This window comes from Tachypleus tridentatus, chromosome 4, assembly GCF_004210375.1.
Source record: "Tachypleus tridentatus isolate NWPU-2018 chromosome 4, ASM421037v1, whole genome shotgun sequence".
NCBI classification, from domain to species: domain Eukaryota; kingdom Metazoa; phylum Arthropoda; class Merostomata; order Xiphosura; family Limulidae; genus Tachypleus; species Tachypleus tridentatus.
Genome location: NC_134828.1, coordinates 1,994,494 through 2,020,562, shown reverse-complemented (window position 1 = coordinate 2,020,562; position 26,069 = coordinate 1,994,494). Strand labels below are relative to the sequence as shown.

The window sequence follows — 26,069 nt, the reverse complement described above, 5'->3', positions numbered from 1 at the left end:
CATCAACATAAAGATCAGAGGAATGGAAAGGAAGTATCAGGGAAGATGGAACATCAACATAAACATCAGAATGTGGAAAGGAAGTATCAGGGAAGATGGAGCATCAACATAAAGATCAGAGGAATGGAAAGGAAGTATCAGGGAAGATGGAACATCAACATAAACATCAGAACATTGAAAGGAAGTATCAGGGAAGATGGAGCATCAACATAAATATCAGAACATTGAAAGGAAGTATCAGGGAGAGAACATCAACATAAATATCATGTTGAAAAAGTATCAGATGGAGCATCAACATAAAAAGGAAGTATCAGGGAAGATGGAGCATCAACATAAATATCAGAATGTTGAAAGGAAGTATCAGGGAAGATGGAACATCAGAATGTTGAAACATAGCATCAACGATCAGAGGAATGGAAAGAAGTATTGGAAAGAACATCAAATAAATATCAGAATGTTGAAAAGAAGTATCAGGGAAGATGGAGCATCAACATAAATATCAGAATGTGGAAAGGAAGTATCAGGGAAGATGGAGCATCAACATAAAGATCAGAGGAATGGAAAGGAAGTGTCAGGGAAGATGGAGCATCAACATGACTGATTACTGCTGTTCATTGGTACAAAATGCTCCAGTCACAATAGATAAAAGACCACAACACAGTTTTGAGACAAAAAGATGTTGACTTTTACATACACAAAAAAACAGAATGAATATTAGATTGCCATCAATATTTGTCCTGTTTCTTCAGTTTTGTTAAACACATTAATAAAAAGGCTAGAATACCAAGATGGACTACATTAATATTTCTGTGCACAATTCCAATTCAATATGATCTGTTTTCATCTTGATTACATTTATTTTAACTTTCAGAAAACCAGTTTTACAAATTTAGTACATTTTGAAGAAAAAATGTTTATTCATGTGATTGTGATCCATTTGGTTTGCTTTGAAATTTGCACAAATCTACTTGAGAGCTATCTGCACTAGCAGTCCCTAATTTAATAGTGTAAAACCAGAGGGAAGACAGATAGTCATCACCACCCTCTGCCAACTCTTGGGCTACTCTTTTACCAGCAAATAATGGGATTGACCATCACATCATAATGTCCCTTCTGCTATGGCTGAAAGAGCAAGCATGTTTGGTGTGACAGGGATTCAAACCCATGACTCTCAGATTGCGAGTCGAATGCCTTAACCACCACTTGGTGATGCCGGGCCTTTTTGATGTGTAACACAAGTGAAAAAAAGAATAACTGTTGTACAATCACACCTTGTTTTATTTAGAAATTGAAAGATACATTGTACACAATTTTAAGCTGATGTCAATATTAGTCACTTAACATTCACAAATTGTGCATGAATTTCACTTGAATTTTCTAACTAAATGTAAAAAAAAAAAAAAAGAATTAGTACTCAGTGTACAAATGTGCAAGGTTGAGAAAACAGAATGCACTTAAAAAAAAAAACACCTTGATCTGAATCAATTATCAACAGATAATCTTGAAACCCAACCAGAAAGTTTACGATAGCAACTATTAACTGAAAACTTTAATATACAAGACAGTAATCTTTCAATTTATGCTTGCAATCAGTACTTTTGATACTTATATTTGGTTGCTGAGTTTTTCCAACTATTTAAACAGATTAAAACTCACACTCTTGTCACGTTTAATGAGCGTTATTACCCACTCTTTACGTGTTTATCTTTTACAGTTACATTACAAGTAACGACTTGTATTAATTGAATACTATTATTTATTCCTATGTTTTTAATATAAATTTAGTAAGTAATCATATGAAACTCACAACCAAACAACATACAGGTCACCACATTTAAGAAAGAGGTCCACCCATAAATGAGCACCAACAAGAACAAATTCCAAGAACTTTTCCTTTTATTAATGGGTTCAGGGGTTTACAGACCTAATAATCACCTAGTGGAGCTGACTGAAGGGAAACTTAAGGCATTAGGAAACTTTATTTCACAATATTAACAACAGACTGCATGTTTGTTTAATATAAGAAAAAAAAAAAAAGTCCTAAACATAACAGTAGCACAATTCTTCTGTTTTCCATACATCCTGACTTGAATGCCTTCCACTATTTTAATCTACGCAAAAGGCCAAAGTCCGACAATGAAATAGGAAGCTTATTCACCCACACGTTTGACCTTCTGATGAAACAATAGACCAATAATGCTCAGAAAAAATTGAGTTCTGAAACTTCAAAAGTTCAGGCTGCAGCAAGAGAGGGGAATGCCTCCAGATCATCCACCTTGGGGGCAGCCGGTCGGGATGATTTGGCAGCCTTGTAGTTCCCACGTCCACCCCCTCCTCCACGGCTACCTCTCAAACCGCTTCCACGCACACCACCTCTTCCACGTCCACGACCCCGACGAGAGTCGTTGAAGTTTATTTCAATGTCGACAATGTGCTTCTGTCGTCCTCTACGTGAAAATTCATCCTCATCCTAGTGAAAACAAATAAAACACATCAACATTGGTGCCACTTACAAGTTCCTTGACATCTTTATATAATATTTTATACTTTTTTTAAGAATTAAGTCTTTCCAAGAAAGTTTCTCTAACCTAAAACACGTGATGCACATACTAACAAGTAAACGTGGAACAAATTAAAACACGACAAAGCAGTTTAAGTATCCAAAAAACGTGTTTATATTTCACTTACACATATGAAGAGAGAATCTGTATAACCAAGTTCTTAAAAAGGGAAACCTTTCACTGCATGTGTCAATATAAATACAGAAATACCATGCTCATTACAGAAAATACCATGTTTTTTCTCAAATATAGCAAAGCCACATAAGGATATTTGCTGTGTCCACCAAGAGGAATCAAACTCCTGAATTTAGTCTTGTAAATCCAAAAAACTTAATGTCCCAGTAGAGAGAGAATATTTCACTCTTTACTGGTTTTCTCACCAGGTGTCTTCAAATCAGACTGCAGTTATTACCCAGACTTTGAATTATGTACAATATATATATAAACACTGTGTACTCCCTTACATTTCAAATGTTTTGTTTCAGTCAAACTTTACATTTTATGTATTTTCTCTACCCTGTCTCTATGTGATCAATTTGACCAACCTTGTAACCACAAGACAACAAAATAAATAAAATTAAATTATATTACACTCTGGTTTATAGAATGAGTTCAAATTATAACATGAAACTACATTCATTTGCCCTAGCTTTAAGTCAGTAACAGTAAAATCATTTATCCTAACAAGCTTTAAGTCAGTAACAGTAAAAACTGTCTACATATAAATTTTGTTGTCCTTAACTTACTTGTCATAGTGGCCACAACGGTGGCTAATGAAAACAACGTTGGTCGCACCACTATTACAAAAAAGAGAGATGTTAGTTAAATCAAAATAACTGACCTTCAATGTGAAAATTTATGGGGGTTTCCATCAACAAGTTTCATGAAATTTGGCTTTAATATCTATGCTCAATGAACATCTTATGTCTAAATTTATGTCAGTAAGCTGAGATCTGTATCTAGACTTGAGAAAATCTAGTGTAGAAAATGACGATTCACACACCCATGTGGACGCAAACATGGAAAGTAATTTTGAAATTTCTATCTTTACATTTGGAAGACTCTCATTATCAAAATAGTGAGCCACATCTCTCTGATAGAACATTTTTGCTTTTCTTTTGTGTGTTCTACACTTTGCAGAGTAAGCATCTCATCTTCAAATCAATACTTATCCAAAGACAAAAAAGATGGAACTCCTTACTGAAATTTTCTAAGTCAAATTGAAATGGATCATGCAAAAACTCAAATATCAATTTCAAATTTTTAAATTCAGAGAACGTGGTTCAAATTTGAGATAGATTTTTGATTCAGTTTACATAGAGATCTTTGACAGAGAAATTGGAGTCATTATTTTTGAGAAACCTATTCAACTTTGTAAAATGTGTCATTCTTTTGTAACTGTTCTGCAAGTAGGTGTAGCTTTAACTGAAATTCATGAATAGACTGTGACTGCTCGCTTATTATTTTACATCAGCTTCATAATTCAATTTCTTCAAGTGAGCCATCATGTTGCACAGGTCATGCTGCCACAAGTTTCAATCTTACCTTTTTCAACAAGTTACTCTTTTACTCATGGAAATAAGGAAGTAAATCGTTGCAAGACTTTTCCTCCACTTAACCATCTTACAAAATCAGTAAGATCATCAAAAGTACAGTCACTGCTTTTCTTCAAAGACTCAACAAACTGTCGATGGATGAGAAAACTTTCTCTTCTGATATAATTCACAATTTTTACAACAATGTCCATCAAATTTTTCTATTCATCACTTTTAGACATCTGAACATAAATTTTCCTGATGCAAAATGCAATGGAAAAATGGCAGCGTGGACTTCACACTATTTCCAATTAAGTGCTGCTTCAAAAGAGAAAAATCCTAATTTCACTCCGGTCGTGGCAGGAGCACCATCTGTTGTGACAGACACCAGTTTTTAAAATCTAGATTGAATTTTTTTGACACTTCAAGAAATTTTTCAAAGATTTGTTTTTTCATATGTTCGATCTCGTAATCCACAAAGGCCAAGTATTTCTTCCTTCACTTGAAAATCTAAAGTCACATATCAAACCCAAAATATCGACTGTGTAGTGTCAGTAACATTTACTGACTCATCTAGTGCTAAAGAAAAATAGTCTTTTAGTTGTTCAAGCAATTGATTTTCTGTCTTTCACTAACTCTAGCATTCTGCGGACAATTGTTCAACTTAATTGCAAATTATTTACCTTTTGAATGTCATCTCTTATTTTTGAAACATAATTCTCCAACAGTTTCAATGACCACAATCAATATTTCTTTTACTAGTTCAGCATCAGAAAATGATTTTTTTTTAGCTAGAATCCAAACTACTTTATGGTTAGCTAACGTAACCAGTTCTATCGATGATAAAAATATTTTTAGACCTGCCTTTTGTTCATGACGTTGTGCTTTCAGACGGTGAATTTCATTCATACGATTTTTGATATCAACTGGAAATTTTGCATTAAATTCGTTGTGAAAATTGTTAAAGTGTTGCTTAAGGTTGTATACTTTATTATTAAACACTTTGTTACACAAAAAACATACTGGTTTATTATTTACTTCAATCACTACAAATTTCATCTCCCAACTTTCATTAAATTCTTGTTTTATGTTTTTCCAGTCACGTGTCGTTCTCTTTTCAACAGTAATACCAGAATCAGTTAAACTGTCTTTATTTTCTAAGTGTTCACCAACATCTGGATTATTTCGTTTTCGAATTGTCCACTTATCCATATGTGATTAAAAACAAAATATTTAAATACTTGAAAGTTGAACAATAAAAATATGTTTGCAAGGGTATGCAAAAACACACACTCGATAACAAACACCTAAACCAGACTGACATTACAAAATGTGCAGTCTGTGGGGGTATTGAAGTGCACAATATTAGCGATAACGTGTGATAAAAAAAATGATGGAAAAAGTTGATTCTTAAACTCAAGTTGGCCACAGAGATGACCACCCCTGCTTTAGACCCTTTACAAGTTGTTCAGGGAATGTGCAACTTACATTACACTATCAAATTACATTAGCCACAAGCTGCTTGGCACGTGTGAATTGTGAAATATTTTTATTACATTTATTTTACCTAATGTAATCTTAACTAACCAATGCAGATCTCTATTTTTACAACTTCATTAATTTTATAATAAATAAAAAATAAACATGGAAAGCAAGAAATAAAATACATACCCAACTGTTTTTATTTCTGTTGATTACACTTAACCCTAATATTTTTTCTTTATACTAATGCACTAAATTTATTTCATTAAATACTTCATCGAAGAATGTACACTAACAATACTAAAAGTAGACAATATCCCCAACTCTGAATTTTTTCTGGCTTTCTAACTATGAAACAAGAGCCATTAGAAATACACCCAAGCAAGTTGTTATTATTACCATGGGAACCGAGAATGTACGAGTAAAGTTTGTTCAGAATGTTATTCGATAGATATAAATCTTGACTTTCTATTGATTATAGGTAATATGTAATTAACTGTAAGATAGAACTATTACCAAATCCTGAAACAGGAGATGGGACAGGTGGGTGTTACAAGAAGGCTTTCATTTTCTATTTGACAGTTCTGTAACCAAACAGAATTAGAGGCTATAAACAACTATAGTTTGTCTGAGCAATAATTTTATGGTGAGTAATTTATATTAAATTTCATACTTCCTGATGGATCATGAATAACACAGAGAAAAGATGTAGAGAAAATGTATTACACGAGAGGAAATTCAGTATTAGTTTAAATATTGACGTATTAAATTAAGAACTTACATACTATTAAAATATGGGATTATCAGCTATGATTTTATCCTCTACTAATTAATGTAAAGAAAAAGTAACTTAGTAACATTTTAAATGTGATTCACCAAACCTTTGTCATGTGCAGTAAAAGTAAAGGACACTTGTGGTGATAGGGTTGGAATGTATGCAAAAGTACAAAATTTACATAAACACAGAACTTACCTCAGCTCTAGGTCAGTTTGTACTCGAGTACTTTTTTTTTAAAAGCCTTGTTCATTGACCACAACATAATCCATGTAGCTCTCAAATACAAATTAGTAAATCAAAAACAGTACTCAATAAATTAGGTTGTAAAAATATCACTGTAATATATTGTCTTTCTAAGCCTATCTGCTGTCTAAACCTGTTGAACATTGGCGGCAACTTAATTTTTACAGTTCAAACAAAAATGCCATTCTTGGTGTACTACTTGTTCTTTCAGTTGGTTTCAAACAAGTCGAACAACAATACAATAAGAATAGGTTTTAAAATTTATCTAGCTTCTCAATATCTGTAGCACATCTACGTCTGTAACGCAAGAGGAAAAATCTTGTAGTGATAAATTGCAACTTATGTAACCAAGTTTAAATATTTAATTTCTAAAATTATAATACTAAATAGAAATTACAAACATACTGGTGCCCAGCTTATCTGATCATAAAGTTTGATTAAACTGAACTCTGTGAATCACTTCTAACATTCTTCAGATTAAAAACCCTTGCACAACTAACACAACTTACTTTATCATCTTCAACATCTTCATCCTCCTCTTCCTTCTTCTTCAGGATGTATAATTTAAAAGCACATCAAACAACTTACTTCATCATCTTCTTCATCTTCAACATCTTCATCCTCCTCTTCCTTCTTCTTCAGGATGTATAATTTCTTCCCAAACTGTGTCTGACTTTCTCCTTCGCCTGGTTTACGTAAGTTGAACTTTGGGACGGACCGTACTTCTTCCTCTCTTCGCTTCCATTCGTCCAACGTCATTTCTTTAGGTCCTTCGTCCACAGACGTTTTACCCTCTTCTCCAGTCACCTCTTCTTCAGCTTCCCTGATGAACACATCTTCCATTATACAAACTTTATATTGTTTATACAGTGTTTAACTAACATATCTTATAGTTTCAAATTAACAAATGTACACACACAACTTAGAAATGTTTAAGTGCAAACTGGCTATGCATATTTTAGAACTTTGACAAATTAAAGGTTCCCAAAACAGGAAGAGAACATTTTATGATTCAAACATTCACAAAAGTAGGTTTGTTATAAGAGACTGTGGCATGCAGATATTTCAAGATCTAGTTACAGATTTGTGTGAAAATAATAAATTCAGCTATTGGTTAGAAACATGCACATGTAACCTGCCATTTATATTCACCCAAATTTAGTATCTACGTTGGTTATTATATTAAATCAATTGATGCATAATACTAAAGATTTGAACTGTAATACAGAATTTGATTACAAAATTATAGACAAATAGTTCAATACAATTTTGAATGTAAGTCAACAAACAAGATAGAATGGCTTTTCTTCCATTTCTCCAAGTTTGTGAATAAACCAGAGATACTGATTTTTTTCAGTTTTGCCTTATGTTCACAATATTCTACTACTGTACTGAATCTATTATCTGTACAGAAGTTAAAAGAAATTTCTCCTACGTTGGTTTGTTTTATGGCAAAGTCACACTGAGCTACCTGCTCTGTTCATCACAGGAACTGAGCCCAAAAGATTTTAGCATTTAAAGTCCATAATTTCACCACTGTTCCACCATGTAACTCTTCTATGACAGTGTCTCAGAAAAGTTTAACTAGGTTTATCAACTGTGCCGGAAGTAAGTCTTTGGATTTACAATACTAAAATCAGAAGTTGAACAGTGGACAGCTGAACAGGTACACACATTTCCTTACAGACAGTCACATGCAGCTTTCTAAACTGTCCTACATCTGTCATTTATTTTAATTGGAAGCAACTCTTTCAACAGGTAAAATAAACATACTACAGAAAATGAGAACTTGGCTGATATAAAAAAATTTTCTGATCAATAATAATTCCAAGGTGTGTGACACTTTAGGGCTTTTTAAAATTTGTCTCATGCAAACTTTCACCATAAATTAAGTCTTTATTCAGTAGCTAAAAATAAATTAAGTATTTTGTGGAAACTGTCCATAAATACAATGTCGATTGCTCCTAGTGCAAAACTATTTTCATATTAAGATTAAAAATATTTTTATTCATCTGAAAGTTTCAAAGTTCATTTGCTCTCTCTCTTAAACCTAGCAAGTAAATATCAAATTTTTCCCACAAAAACTTTACATTTTATCTGTAATCTTCTCAACCTCAAATCTATACAAGCTTGGTCAATTTGACCAACCTTGTAACTCCTGTATAAAATTAGAAAATAAATCTAAATTACTTTTCTTTCTAGAGTTAATGCACATTGTAACAAGAAAGAACAACTGTTAACTCTAAACAGTCTTAACGTTTATAAAAGTATACACTAATTTATACTTAATTTCATAGTGTTACTGACCTATCATGTCTAAGTTTTTTTTAAATTACCTACTTTAACCTTACCCACTTTAAATTTTATAATAAACACCACATCAAAATATGAAATATAGTACTTGGATCTCTTATTTGTTTCCTGTTGGACATTAGTTTTTATACTAATAGTACAACTACACTAAAGGTAATTAATGCACCTAGAAACACAATAATAACAGTGAAAAAGCAATTTCTTATTACAGTCATATTTCTAGCTTTCATTCAGAAACTACTGTGACAGTAGATGTGACATGTGCTTCTAATTTTCTAGTTTATAGCTCTGCAACCAAATAACATTGGAGGTTATACAAATTATGTATTTCCTAAGCAATAACTATATCATAATTAGTAATTTACATTAAATTACAAGCTTCTCTGAGGGGTAGTAAATAAATTACAGAAAAAAGAAGACCTAAGCCAAATTAAGCTCTCATATTACAGAAGGCTGAGGATTTCACACACTATTACAAAATCAAGAACTTAAATCTTATATCAAAATATTATTTATTACTTACATTTTCATACACAGATTATTCATATACAATGATAACAAAATTTTAAATGCAAGTCTCTAAAAGGTTGACATGCACTTTATGCTACCCAATGTAAAATTATCAATATTATTACATATTACCAGTCAGTATTTTCTTGATGTTTTAATATTTTCTATATCATGACAAACTATAGTTACAAAATATTGCATACTTAAATTTTACTTACAACTTTAAAACTAAATAGTTACTGTTCCATTTAGCACAAATTCAAAATAAATATGGATTAACACTGCCAAAACAGGTTTCAATTCTACAAACAATTCATTACACTCAGACTAGTTACTGTTAAATAAATAAAATCCACATTAATGATAAATGAAGATATACCAATTTAAAAACAAACTTGTAATGTATCTGAATAAAACCAATATTAGCACTTGTATAAATTCAGTGAAAGTTTATAAATCAAACTACAGATAAAAAAGATTGTAACAAGTGTTCATAATTAACAAATCTTATAAGAATGATTTTAGATGTGTTTTTGAATTCACAATAAAAACAAATGAAACATGCTACACATAAAACAAACTCACTTTAGTTCAGCAGTTTCAGGGGTACTTTCTTCGGCACTTCGATCATTTTCTGGTACCTCGTCTTTTACACTGCTGTACTGCAAACTGCTTAAAATAAACAATTCCAATAATGTTACTTGATTGCTAGTTATTCAGATAATGTGTGCTGACAACTAAAGTCAGTCTTCATTATATTACACTTATCACCCCACTCTTATGTACACCAATCAAAATATCTTTTGAACCTGTAAATGCTGAAACTAACAGTTTTAAACTCTAGCAATAAGCTTAACAGTTATATGGAGTGCTCTCTGTCTACAGGTAAACTAGTAACATTAAATAAATGTTGTGAATTTCACTTTTTAAAGTCAGAATTTAACATTTATTGCTTTATTATTTCTAGACAGTGATACCATAACATGGAGTTCAGATTGTTATCATCAATATTTAATTAACAGATTTTTACACTTCTGTTTTTGTTCCTAAAACCTGTATTTTAAATTTTTCCTGAGTATTTAATAAAACCTTTCTGCTACTCGGATTTGCAGAGAATGCAAGTCTGAAATTTAAAATTGTCTGTTACCCATTTTGCTACAAAGTAAACCATGGAAATTTAACTTTAGGGGCACAATACCTCAACCTTTAGATACTTACAATAAACTTTCAACAATCTTTTTAGAACTTTCAATAAAAAATTCACAATTCTATCTGTCAATCACACCAACACAGTACATTTGAACTTTAGGAATTCATTAATGCATGATTTTGACACTTTAGTAATTACCGAAAGTCAGAGGTAAAAACTATTACCAATAAAGACTTAGCTTGAATAATTCTCAACTTTTCCAATCAGCTACCTCGACTTCTTAAAAAAACATTTGTAAACACAATGTAAACAAACTGTGAGCAAATTAAGTTTCTATAACAAGTGATCAACTTGTATGTGAAGTTCTAAGCTCAGTAAACACCTGCCGATCACAGTTCAACTTGTCCGTATTACTGGACTTCACAAGCTATGGGTCAAAGAGAGAGAGATGGAAAAAAAACGACACATTTACCTTAATAACACCAAGTGTTGCATAAAGACTAAAGGCCAGCTTAACACTAAATAAAGCACACCGGTGTAAGCTGATAAATAACCTTGTTTGTTTTACTTACTCCAAATCATCATTCACTGTTCCCCAGTTGTGTGCTCCGCCACCTTCTTTCTTGTCTACTGGTTTGATTCCACTGTCAGTAGTGAAATTCACTTTTAGTAATGTTCACATATAAACATTCAAGCATTTTCGTTTCACTTGAAAAATAAAACCAAAATGGTCATTCAGAAAGAAAAATAGTTATAAAACTTGCTCAAAAAGAAACAATGGACTGTATATATCTGTAAAACTGTACTTGAAAACACTGGATCAATTTCAGTAAAGAATTTATGTAAGCAAAACTCACCCAAATTACTAGTTATCTCTACACAGTCTGGCTAATTTTACTATTTTTCCACTCTGTCTATTTATGTAAGCAAAACTCACCCAAATTACTACATATCTCTACACAGTCTGGCTAATTTTACTATTTTTGCAGTTTGTGATAGCTTTCTTAGGAGTAAAACTAACCAGTTTCGTTCCACACATTACTATATCTCTTACAGACATGAGAACGTTTCACATTTCATGTGCATGAGACAAGTAGTGTAGTCTTGACTTTACGTTCTCATGACAGAACTACTTTTTTCTTGTGTAAAAATACTACAGAAAGAGCTGTTCAAAATTTAGATTCAACAAATTTTAGGTGTAGTAATCATCTGAACAAGTTTAAATCAGTTACCTTCATTTGTAATTAAAACTTACTGTCATCGTTAACTTCACACGTTTATAAATTCCAGGATTGACACGAAGTCTTTCTCATGCTGGTAAACATTTGATGCGAGGCTCATTATGATAGATTTCAAGGCCCAACTACATACAAATACTCAATAAAATTTACCTTTTATCACTTCCACTCTGTCTATCAAATTCACGTTTGCCCCTAGCATCTATCATAAGCCCTCTTCCACGCCCACCTCTGCCCCTCCCTCTTCCAACTCCACGTCCTCTCCTCATTCCATACTCTCCATCACCACGATCCCTAAATGACAAAACAATTTAATTATGAAAACCATAATGTTCCAACACACATAAATTAGTGTTATTTTATGAGAAAATGAAATTATAAATTTGACCTAAACACATACCACTCCAAACATTTGGATAAAGAAGCATACAACTAGGAAGAAAACTCTTCAAAATTAAAGAAAAAAATTAAACCAGATAGTGCATGATGAATTAACTACAAGGTTTACCACCATTTGTAACAGATTTAGAAATAATACATAATACAGAATTTAATGAAAACTTAAAAATAAGCCAGCCTGTTACAAAGCAAAAACATCTTAAAAACAGCACTAATAATGTTTAGCAAATTATATATGCAAAAACGGCTTGTTTGGGTTGAGAAAATATTTTACGTAGAAGAGCGAACAATGTTTTGACCTTCTTCGGTCAGCATCAGGTTCACAAAGAAAGAAAGAGGTAACTGACCAGAAGCTGACCACGTTTGGAAGGGGTTGTGTAACTGAGTGTCAGAACGTTGTTCGCTCTTCTACATAAAATATTTTCTTAACCCAAACGAGCCCTTTTTGCATATATATTTCTCTACAAGTGGGTTTTCTCGACATCACTGATTTAGCAAATTATAATAAACACTGCAAATTTAAAAGTTAACATTTAACTAAAGACATTTCTTCCAGTTAATGCATTCTCAGATTTTTTATTATGAACATAACCAATAAAAACTCTAGCCTTGAAAGCATCACACCTATACCTTATAACATGTTAAAACAAACTGATTTTTTTTAAATACAGAAATTATGAATTATATTCTCACTTATCACTGCGTGTGTTAACTGGACTTTTAAATAATGTTCAGGAACAGTAAAAAATCTGTCAATACAGGTCTTGACACAAAAGTTCCATTGGTCATCACCAAATCTTATTTGATATCTGTCAATACAGGTCTTGACACAAAAGTTCCATGATCATCACCAAATCTTATTTGATATCTGTCAATACAGGTTTTGACACAAAAGTTCCATGATCATCACCAAATCTTATTTGATATCTGTCAATACAGGTCTTGACACAAAAGTTCCATGATCATCACCAAATCTTATTTGATATCTGTCAATACAGGTCTTGACACAAAAGTTCCATGATCATCACCAAATCTTATTTGATATCTGTAATTAAGGAAATATCTTTCTGGGAGCCAGTAAAACTTGTTATAAAAAATATCAAAATATCTTCATGTTAATACTAGCATATGTAGTTGCTGCTCAGCCAGACTGGCTGCAAAATCTTCATGGGGAGGGCAACTATTTTATCACATGCTTTTAAGATATTAATTTTAAAAGAAATATTAAAAAATTTCAGTATATTTTTGTCATGCAATGTCTTAGTTCCAATTTCTTTACTTCAGAATTTTCTAAATTAAAAATTGGAAACAAGCTAGACGTAATTACAGGAAATGAACATGTACCTTCTTCCTTTTAGATTTTGTCAAACCTGTCAAACTTCAACCTTCCCTGTAACTTCTGAAATTATCAACTTTATATGAAATGTTTAAAACTAATACAAATTTATTCTTTAAATCTTACACTCCACTGTTTTATTTTCATACCATAAATCAGAAGTTAGCAGGATTGCCTAATATGTAGCCATATCTCGATACACTCAAAAAGTAAAAATTAACCTGTTTGTAGCTTACTTAGAAAGCTGAATAAATTACAGTAGTTTTTAGAGACCATTTAATGTCTTATAAAGATTTGTTTTAAAGATACATATTAAAAATGTTTGTTTTGAATTTCACACAGAGCTACATGAGGACTATCTAAGCTAGCCATCCCTAACTTAGCAGTGTAGACTAGAGGGATGGCAGATAATTTTCACCACCCACTGCCAACTCTTACCAACAAATAGTGGGACTGACCCTCACACTATAATGACCTCACAATTGAAATGGTGAGCATGTTTAGTGTAACAGGGACTTGAACCCCTGACCCTCGGAGTAGAAATGCTCTTCCACACATATACTATCAACTTTTGGTAAATTATACCACAAATGCTTTTATCCGGTATGCACTTTCTATTATATGTACTTTTAATAACCGCCCATAAATATAAAGAAATCTGACATCTCAAATACGTGCCATAGGAAGATGTTTCTAGATTCAGTAAAGATCTTTTGCTTTCGATGTGGATCTAGCAGGATTCTGTGCTGAAGATGTTTCTAGATTCAGTAAAGATTTTTTGCTTTCGATGTGGATCTAGCAGGATTCTGTGCTGAAGATGTTTCTAGATTCAGTAAAGATTTTTTGCTTTCGATGTGGATCTAGCAGAATTCTGTGCTAAAGCCCTCTGACTGATAACAGTCCCTAATAGTCAAAATTATTCAAAACACATGCACCATAACAGTAAAATAAAGGTCTACTCCTGAAAACTTAAATTTTACCAATTTAAACAACAGTTGCATAACACCAAGTCTAAATACAATATTTTAAATGAGTTACACAATATAATTACTCTAATCACAATACTTTACAACACAGTACTAACAATGAAGACAATACTGCAATTACTGGTCTATTTTATCTCTTCATGACATCACACTGGTAAACGTGGAGTGAGTTCCTTTCCATGCATCTCAGTGTATGCAACTCTGAACTTTAAACAATAATCTAAATTTTGTACAACAGCAAAAAAAAACACCACTGACAAAATTATTCTTGAACTTACTACTAGCAGTTTGAAAAACTTATTGTAGATCTACATTTAGTAAACGATGTTGTGACACTAGTGTTTCTCATGTTGCCTTATAATTGGACCAGGTGGTATATTATCACCTTTCATACTAAAATGAAATTAGTTATTTTGTTTATAATAAAATGCAAGTGTTGTGACTATTATTTTAAATTTATTTTATTTCTTTATGTGAAACTGTCTACTGGATGTTAAAACTGATAGATGGTTTATCCCCACCGCAATGTGGGTCCTACTTAGTCACTCAGCTCCAAAGCCTAGGGTACATTCTATATCCCACATTATAGCTTGTGCATTGGGATATTTTCAATTAGTGCAGTTTTTTTTTGTTTTGACTTGTTTTTGGTTATAACAAACTAATAGTAGTCAGAGGTTTAGACTTGCTGTTTGTAATGTAGTCCTTTAATTATATTTAACTCTTAAAGCTAATATTTTCTAACACACTGCTTCCCAAACCTATTCTCCCAATACTTTCCAGGGTCCAGAAGATATGTTGTCCCACTCATCTGTATATGTAGCCATTGTATCCCAGCCCATTAAGTGGCCCTTTAAAAAGAAAATAGATCACGACTCACCTGTGGATCATGTGGGAGCCAATGCATTAAATACACACACAAATTATGACAGTTTGCTAGTTTGTTTTCTTAGCTCCATGTATTTATAAGTTAGCTGTTATATCATGTAAGTGTACTTGTTTTAATAACTTATTAAAATAAGACACCAGGATTACTTTCAAGTAAAACCTGTTTCTTCATAAAATACTCACTTTGAATCAGCTTGTGTAAATGGAACGTCTCTGTTCCTTTTATTCTTCCTTTCTTCATTTTCTTTATGTTCATCTTGAGAACCAAATCTAGCTCTTTCTCCTGGAATCCTTGGTGGAGGTCTCTCTGTCCAGACAAAAAACAGCTGCTTAATTTCAAATCATAATAAAAAAATGTTTTAATCAGAATATTTTTTGGAAAGCATAAAGAAACAGTATGTTTTTCAAAATTCACATGAAAACTTGACAACATACAAAGCATTAGCACTGACTGTGAATTTTGCACATTTTATATACTTTGAAATGAGAAATCTAAATACATGTTATCACTTCAAAGGCCTTAAATTCCTGCAAACATTATTTTTCATACGTGACAGACAAGACAAAAGTAACACAACAGCATTTTTTACTTACATTCAAAATGTATTTAGATGATTTTACTACTAACATATGTCAATAAATTTGTCATAAAAACATAAGGTAAAAGAGAGATAATCAAATAATTGTCTTCACTTCTGTGTATCATGTGCCACATTTGTTTGAAATTAAATATTTTACTACCCTTATATGGTCTCGAGTTTGACATGACACTTGTAGTACACATATTGCTAAGACATAACTGTATATAGTCCAGTCTTTCCATTTTATTGAAACATGTCAAAAACTCAAACATGGTTTTCCAAAAATATACTTTTTTACTTTTGTTATTTGATTATTTATAAGCAACAGAAAATGGTTTTACTCTAGTGGTTACCATAAGTTTAGTTCACTCTAACAAATTCCTGAATTACTTATGTGCACATTATTGCTATTACAGAGGTCATATTGACCAGGTAAGCTTCAGTCACTACTGTGTTCAGAAACAAAAATTTTAAAATAAATCCATTCACTACTACAAAAAAGTGAGAAAAAAACCCAGGGCAACAAAAGCTTGTCAGAGGCTTAGACTTCTTTCAAATAACAACACTACAATCCACTGTCATTGTAGGCTACAAATAACAACACTACAATCCACTGTCATTATAGGCTACAAATAACAACACTACAATCCACTATCATTGTAGGCTACAAATAACAACACTACAATCCACTGTCATTATAGGCTACAAATAACAACACTACAATCCACTGTCATTCTAGGCTACAAATAACAACACTACAATCCACTGTCATTGTAGGCTACAAATAACAACACTACAATCCACTGTCATTGTAGGCTACAAATAACAACACTACAATCCACTGTCATTGTAGGCTACAAATAACAACACTACAATCCACTGTCATTGTAGGCTACAAATAACAACACTACAATCCACTGTCATTCTAGGCTACAAATAACACTACAATCCACTGTCATTCTAGGCTACAAATAACAACACTACAATCCACTGTCATTGTAGGCTACAAATAACAACACTACAATCTACTGTCATTCTAGGCTACAAATAACAACACTACAATCTACTGTCATTCTAGGCTACAAATAACAACACTACAATCCACTGTCATTGTAGGCTACAAATAACAACACTACAATCCACTGTCATTCTAGGCTACAAATAACAACACTACAATCCACTGTCATTCTAGGCTACAAATAACAACACTACAATCCACTGTCATTCTAGGCTACAAAAAAAAAAGTACTTTGATTTCATTTTATCATTTCACTGCTAAGGTAAATAAATTTTTATCAAATAGAAAAGTTCTGATATTCTACATTACAAAAAATGTATTTCCATTCTTAAAATGAAAGCCCCTCTCCTTTCAAATTTGTCAAAATCTAAGTCAGAAAGACTATAAATTCAGATATTTGCTGCAAAAATACTTTCTTGAAAATTCTGACTTTGTGCAAAATAAACTCTCTCATGTTTACGGAAAGCTTACCAGATTTTGTTCAAACATAAATAGTAAATTCAAAGTTATAATAATCATTGTAGTTTCAATAGACACAGGCTGATGTGAAAATGAAGTCCAAGGTTTGAGCAAGAAAGCAAGTGTAATTTGTAGGAGCTCAGTAAATGTATTAAGATATAATACTTAACAATTGTAGCAAACTATTTTTGAGCATATTTTACAAACAAGTTATTCTTCTTATTACTTAAGCACATACAAAAATTCGTGTCAATGTTTTCCAAATATCTCAAAGATAACTCAGCTCTGTGATAAATACAAGTACCAGTAAGTACAAATGAAATCATGTATTATAAAATTATAAATTATAATTATCAAATTATACAGTTTAACTGATACTGAAACAATAACATTTCTAATACTTAATACCTAAAATTTTTTGAAAGATACAGGTGATGGCCTACAGCCACATATCACAGAATATATTAACTGTAGTAAAAACTATGGACATGCTCTTTCATTACAACCTGAGCGCATTAAATCTAGTCTGTAATTGGCAAAACAACAATTAAAGCAGCTGTGCCGTAACTTTTGACAAATCACAAAACTTCACAGATTATCAGTAAATATCAGTGTTCACAAAATATCAGGTTTTTTAATTAATATGATTTAACAATTTCATCGTAATTTGTTTTTTCACAATGTTGATTATTTAGGATGAAAAGTAACTGATTTTAAGAATAAAACTGTCAAATTTGCATAATTTCTATAATCTCCTAAATACCTGTCAGATGTCTTCACAAAAATTCATAATTTTATTGGTTTTCTCGAACCTAATATATTACAAAATACAACTTTGACCAACCTCGCAACCACCATTAAAAAATTGGGAAATAAATCAAAATTACACATTTATTTTTAAGATGACAACAAACTATAACAAAAAAAACATAATTATCTATTCTAAATACTTTAAAATGCATAACAGCATACCTCATTTTTATTGACTTTTGAACCACTTCTAGTTCATAACACTGTCACACAAATTGTAAACAACATGGTACGTGTAGCTCACATTACCATGTTGAACAGTATAAACATGGCTTTTACAAAGTATAAATATTTAGTCTTAGTACAAGTACAGCAATATTTTGTAAAATACAATCACATTTTGGTTACCATACACATTTATATTTTACTATTTACAAATACTTTGTTAAATTTTAGTTATCTTATTAACACATGTAACAGTAAATAAAAAAATATACAAAACCGATGCCCTCTACTTATGATGTTACAAGCAGAAAAATGGTTATAGACACCACTGTGAAGCCAACATTGACTTTGAAAGAGTTGGAAAGTTCCATGTCATTGATGGAGACAGTGTTCAGCCCATGGAAGGGCTTCCCCAGTATATGTTTAAAACAAAAAATTGTCACCTAAATATGATATTATGAACTAGCAATTGATTCATACAGAAGCAATGGGAAGAATCTAGACTAGAACTTTGAAAATTTACAAATACTTTGTTAAATTTTAGTTATCTTATTAACACATGTAACAGTAAAAAAAAATATACAAAACCGATGCCCTCTACTTATGATGTTACAAGCAGAAAAATGGTTATAGACACCACTGTGAAGCCAACATTGACTTTGAAAGAGTTGGAAAGTTCCATGTCATTGATGGAGACAGTGTTCAGCCCATGGAAGGACTTCCCCAGTATATGTTTAAAACAAAAAATTGTCACCTAAATATGATATTATGAACTAGCAATTGATTCATACAGAAGCAATGGGAAGAATCTAGACTAGAACTTTCAAAACGTATCTTGAATGTTAAATATTGGCCTTTTCTAGGACATGAAGGAAGCAATTCATCTTACTCCAAAAATAGATGCAAAAATTGAAGGTTATTGACAATTTAGTCTACATATTAAATATTTTAAATCACTAAAAATTAAGTAAAATAAATAATTTATAAGTATGACAGTTTTATAATTATCGTTTTATAAATTAAAATGTACATTCAACAAATCGAACACCAATAAATAATTTATAAGTATGACAGTTTCATAATTACCGTTTTATAAATTAAAATGTACAATCAACAAATCAAATACCAATAAATAATATATAAATGAGTTTCATATTTACTGTTTTATAAATTAAAATGTACAATCAACAAGTCAAATACCAATAAATAAGTTATAAATATGACAGTTTCATAATTACTGTTTTATAAATTGATAAATGATACTATTATTTTTTGCATGCATAAAGTTTTTGTGACGTGTCACCCTTAAGATTTGAACATGGATTCAAAAGATAATAGGAAGTATTATAATTGTATTATAAAAACCTTATTAGTAAACAACTATGGTACAAAGAGTTTTATTGATAAAAACATTATTAGAAATGGTATACCGATGCCAGCTCTAAGCCTGAGTGGAAGAACAAAACTGTGTTTGAAAACTCAAAGTACACTAATATGACAGGACTTCTTGGTTAACCGCTTGTCCTAACTTGTAGAAGCATTTCTGCTGGACGCATTTATTATTTAACAGTAAATTTGGGACATGGAACTCCAGCAAATTTGATGATTTAAATAATATGCACAAGTCAATTGAAAGATATGAAAATTCCACCAGTCATATTTAACTCTAGGCCTAGTTAGGTTTCAAAAATCACAGATCGAATTTCAACTAAATATTCAACAAAATAAATGTGCAAATACACAATGAAAATGTGAAGACGAATAGAGATGTTAAAAATATTAATCAACATAGTTTGGTATTTGGGTGAATAACAGTGTTTAGAGGTTATGATGAATCACTAGCCTTCTGAGTGAGGCAGTTATGTGGAATTTGTAAATTTGTGCAAGAACTATGATCCATTATTGAAATCCCATTTAGAGAAATTGAGTTTTATTTAGGCCTGTCAAACAGAATCCAGAATGACCTCATGAAAGTTGTACAGGAAGTACTGTTGAATAAATAGGTGATTTTCTGTTTGTGGCTGTTATCTTAGATGAAATTACTAATGCAAAAACCTTTGTTCAGCTTTCTAGTGTTGTGTGATAGTGAAATTTGCAATAGATTTCTGGGGTTTACAAATGTAAGTGCAGGTCGAACAGCTGTAAGTATATCCAAGATAGTGTTTAATTTAGTAAATTAATTAAATATTGGGTAAAAATTTGTTGCACAAGCCTATGATGGGGCAAGTGATGCTCAATGAGCTGAATGGGGTTGGAAAGTTAAAAGTACCCAAAAACTCTTTTCATCCAGTGTACGACACATAGATTGAATTCTGTTACAATCTGTGACAGAAATCAAGGAGTGTGGCAGATTCTTTGCAAACTTAAATCATTCTCTGTCGTTTGCAAAATCAACAAAGCACGTGCAACTTTTAGGTTCTGAAGAAAAAACTCTCGAAAGTGGCTCTGACTCGTTGGAATTATAATAACTGCCTTGAATTACAAGGAAAAACTAATTTTAAAATATGGTTGATAATTTTGACAGCTTGGATACCAAAACCTTTACACATGCACAAGTACTTTTATCAAATCTGAGACTGAGTTCAATTTGTTGAATACACCTGTCAGCATTTTTCATATACAAATGTTATATTTAATGTTGTACACAATAGGATATTTGACATATCCTACTGTATGAATAAAGTAAATAAAATGGTGACTATTCTGAAAAAAAAAAAAGCAATTTTAATGAATCCCTCCCTATTAAGCAGATAAATGATCCAAGAGAAGGCATTAAAACAACTGCAAGATAATTGTGGAAAATACTTTGGTATTCATCACTTGAAAAGTGAACTTTGCTTTATACAGCGACACTGATTCGAAAGGAAAACCAGTGAATGTACTACTTTTATTGTTTGCAAAATGTCAAGTAGATACAGCCCTACAACAACTAACAACATTGTGCGAGTTAACCTTGACTCTTCCAGCCACCAACAGAATATTCTGATCTAAAAAGAATACACAGCTACACCAGAGTGACAGGAAAGACTTGCAAGTTTAGGGTTAATTACGACTGAGAAAAAAACTTCTTAGGGAAATAAAAACTGTTTCAATGAAGATGTAATAAATAATTTAATAAAAAGGAAAGAATGATAGAATTAACATATAAAGTAGCCACATATGTCTTGTTTCTATCTTTGATTAGAAGTACCTAATCTTACTGGCCACCTTGTATTTTTTCATAATCCATCTTTTATGTTTCTACTTCCCCATTAGGACAAATCATTGCACACCCCTGGTGTTCTTAAATAAACGATACCCCTGCTCCACTTAAAGCTGACCTGTATGAGTGAATGATAAGAAAGAAGCCATTAGTGAAAGATAACTGAAATTTCACATGGAGCTTGTGATAGAGATCATGTGAATAATACCACAAAGTAGCAGCAGAGTTTTGTGATCAGACGAGACAAATTGAGATATGTGGTCTAAATTCAAAGCTTTACCTCTGATACAAGCCCAGCACATCATCCAGTCAACACCACCATCTGGGTGAAAAATACACATTTCAACAGGACAGTGACCAGAAGCACATGGCTAAAGCAACACTGGAGTGGTTTTGAAATAAAGTGAATATATCTTGGAGTGCCACAACCAAAGTTCTGACTTGATCTAATATAAAACGTATGGCGAGGCTTAAACACTACAGACCATCCATGATCCTGAACAAACTTACCAGAATTGGAGTAATTTTGAAAGGAAGAAAGGTCCAAATTACACCATCCTACTGTAAAAAGAGACCTATCCAAAGACAGAGACCTATCCAAAATGTGACAGCAATAATTACTGTTACACATGCATCCACCAAGTAATGACTTAGGGGCTGAATACATGCAATACACACAAACTTCAATTTATATATTTTCTTTGCAGGTTTTCTTGACTTTCAACCACCTTTACAGACATCACAATTAAATGTGATCATTATTAGAGTTTTGAATAAAAACAAGTTCATGAAATAAGTCATTAACATCATCTGTATGTCCTCAAAATGTAACATTACTGTTAGGGGTGATAAACTTTTGTAAGGCACTATATGCTACAGAAGCTATTGTAAATCATTGAATTAGTGTACAATATTTATCTAATAGCTTTGAAAACAATAATCAGTATTTGGGTTCATCTTAATTTATCACACAAGAGACCATCTAGTACTTCAAATATGTCCCTGCACAACCTATCTTCACTTTCATAAACCGAATCTCCTTTTACTCTTGTAAAGAGTTGGTCTTAGCTACTTTCAATACTATTAGCCAACCACAATTAGAAAAATGTCTCAAAGCAGAAGTATCTATTCAAAATCTAAAGTATGTTGTCTCACCCTCTTGTCTTCAGAACACAAGTCAGATACACCACTCATATGAATTATCTTAAGTTCTTACTCTTAAGACAAGTTAAAAGTATTCTTGTAAGATAACTCTTCCACTTCTAAAATCTACACAGTGGGCTTCCCTCTCTTCAGTAATTGCAAGTCAATACACCTTCATAGAATACTAAACCTAAAAACTATCACTATTTCAAGTAAGGCCAGACTATGCAACTTGTACAGAGTAAAGGATTACTTCTTTTGAGCAGTATCCAGTATATTTACATATTTTTTCAGACATTACTGAGTCATCTACAAACTCCTGATGATGAGAAACCCACTTGAAATAAAAATGCATCTCAGAACAGCTGGTATTAGAACTTTTACTGATAAGGAATGTTTCAACCTTCCTAAGTTAAGAAAGAGAGAGCTTGCAAATGACTGTTGCTGGACACGTCTTAGGGACAAGAGTATAAGGGATTGTTGAGGGCATTGCAGTTGGATGTTCCTTTATATAGTTTAATTTTGGTTTTAATTGCTGCATAAGTAGGGATTCTTTGATTCTGTGTTCATTTATATTTCTTTCCCTACTTAATATCTGGATGTTTTCTGTGTTTATTTGATTTGTAGTGTTCAAAAACATGAAGATATTTGTGTTCTTCAAATCTGGTTTCCATTTTTCTGCTTGTTTTACCAATACAGAAGTTGTGGCAGTGGTTGCACAGTATTTTATAAATAATGTTGATGTTGTGTTTGTCAGTATAGTTTTTACACAGTTTTAGTTTTGTACTGCCACAACTAAAACCAAAATTAAATCAATATAAAGGAACACTTTTATACCTATACCAATAATTAATAATAACCTAACATTTGATTGCAATGCCCCCTACAATCCCATATCCATTTATGCTCTCGTCTCTAAGACGTATGCCCAGCACTGATTAGTTGCAAACTCTCTTAACCTGAAGATGACCTAGGAAGGTCAAAACATTGTTCTCTTCTTATCAATTGTGTTAATACCCATACTAGCCGTTCTGTGATATGTTAATACCCATACCAGCCGTTCTGAGATATGATAATACCCATACCAGCCGTTCTGAGATATGTTAATACCCATACCAGCCGTTCTGAGATATGTTAATACCCATACCAGCCGTTCTGAGATATGTTAATACCCACACCAGCCGTTCTGAGATATGTTAATACCCACACCAGCCGTTCTGAGATATGTTAATACCCACACCAGCCGTTCTGAGATATGTTAATACCCACACCAGCCGTTCTGAGATATGTTAATACCCACACCAGCCGTTCTGAGATATGTTAATACCCATACCAGCCGTTCTGAGATATGTTAATACCCATACCAGCCGCTCTGAGATATGTTAATACCCATACCAGCCGTTCTGAGATACATTTTGATCTCCCAAGTATTCTAAATGTATGATCTACATTATGACAAACTAAAAATTCATTTCCTTCCACTTATAATAAAATGTTATTTACCAAATACATTCCAAACTAACCAACCAACTCAAGTCATTCTGTAGTACCTCAACATTCTCAATGCAATTAAAATACCTGCTTAAAATCATTTTCAAACTTTACTAGTCTAACAATAATGTTCTATCAACATTACTGTAAAACAAACAAGATCCACCAAGATACCTTGCTACTAATAACAACGGTCTAGTTTTATTAAGAACTATTTTCTTTATATGTAAAAATGGCTCATTTGGGTTGAGAAAATTTTTTTTTACGTAGAGGAATAAACAACGTCTTGACCTTCTTTGGTCACAGAAGGTCGAAACGTTGTTCACTCCTCTACGTAAAAAATTTTTCTCAACCCAAACAAGCCGTTTTTATGTATATATTTCTCTACAAGTGGGGTTTCTCGACATCACTGATAACTATTTTCTTTCTTTTGTACAACCAATCTACAATTAAATCTATTAATATTTTGCATTTACCTTAACATACTGATAGGGCTAAATTCCCTTTTATCTCTAATTTACCAATCTGGAAATAAAACAGCAAAGAAATGTCCTTGTAAGCCATCAAAGAAAGATTTCCAATAACATATCCATCAAAAAGCTACTGTATTTAATTTTAGAATGCTTCAGAAGACAATCAAAGAAGTAGCACTGCAGTCTATGTTAAAATACAGCAATTTTCCCAACACGTTTCAGAAAGTGACATTTTCAAACTATGCCCTCTAATTAATTGATGAAGTAATTATGCATTTTGTACTGTCACTAACTGTAACATTAATAAAAAATATTAATTATACATGCCAATGCCATTAAAACACGTAATTCAACTTTGAATCAACATTAAATATACGAATACTAAACTATTGTTTAAAAGAAAGGTTAGTTCGTAAAGAACCAAAAAAAATAATTTTATTAACATTATTCACCTTACCAATTCTTTCAAACAAAACAACAATTTTAGAACTTCAGAGAACACAAAACTCGTGCTTATTTATCACGTGCGCTAGCATTTTAGTCTTTACAGAATTAGGCCTAACTTTTCAATAATGTTTAATTCGCTATAAGTAAAATAATGAAATCTGTCTTATCTTACCCGTTCGCTTTTGCTGTGGTTCTTGACTCTTTGCGTTGTTAGGAGTATCCTCTTTCCCACCTTTTTTAGGAGCTGAAATTACTGATGTCTGTTTTCCAGCTTTAACTCCTTTTCCTTTCGGTTCTTTACCAACTTTATCTGTTTTTCTCTTCTCCTTTTCTTCTTCATGTTGTTTTAAGATTTCCAAAGGATCTTCTTCCTCATTTAAAAATATATCATATCTATTTTTTACACCGATTCCATATGCGTTTTCCATTTTTTGTTATGGAAAAAGGAAGAAACTGGATGGAATCGGATAGATTTTACACTTCTCTTATCACGCAGTCATGCCAAAATGGCGTATTGGAGTATTATGCATTGCATGGCGGGAAAATATTAATGATCTATGTGACGTCAAATCCTTGATTTGGATTTATGACTTATTTATAGTAAATGGAACACAATAAAAATAGAAAATTACGTGTATTTTATACATAAAACTTATATGAAATAAAATGTTATAAGATATTGGGTAATGCTAATAATACATAATACTGATTATATACCCAGAATGCAATGCTCAAATATAAAAAATGGGAGTTTGCAAACAGCTGGGGTATTTAAACTTATAAGTTCTGATTTTGGGTGGAATGTTACATGGACTTCTTTCTAGTAACTTAAGATAATTTTATTTAACAAAAATATACATAAAT

At 32.0% G+C, this 26,069-nt stretch overlaps 1 protein-coding gene across 2 annotated transcripts; it reads right to left on the bottom strand.

The window, feature by feature from the left end:
- Positions 1-1,255: 1,255 nt before the first annotated feature.
- LOC143248433 (intracellular hyaluronan-binding protein 4.S-like) lies at positions 1,256-25,741 on the bottom strand. Of its 2 annotated transcripts, none has more exons than XM_076496790.1 (7): positions 25,378-25,741; positions 15,600-15,723; positions 11,964-12,104; positions 11,145-11,216; positions 10,008-10,094; positions 7,188-7,422; positions 1,256-2,470 (listed from the first exon to the last, which is right to left on the bottom strand). In XM_076496790.1, exons 1-7 carry the CDS (start codon positions 25,631-25,633, stop codon positions 2,234-2,236), a joined length of 1,152 nt encoding a protein of 383 aa, XP_076352905.1. In that variant the 5' UTR covers positions 25,634-25,741; the 3' UTR covers positions 1,256-2,233. The 2 variants fall into 2 exon arrangements, with proteins under 2 accessions (XP_076352905.1, XP_076352906.1); XM_076496791.1 differs by having other exon boundaries at positions 10,008-10,091.
- Between the last annotated feature and the right edge of the window lie 328 nt (positions 25,742-26,069).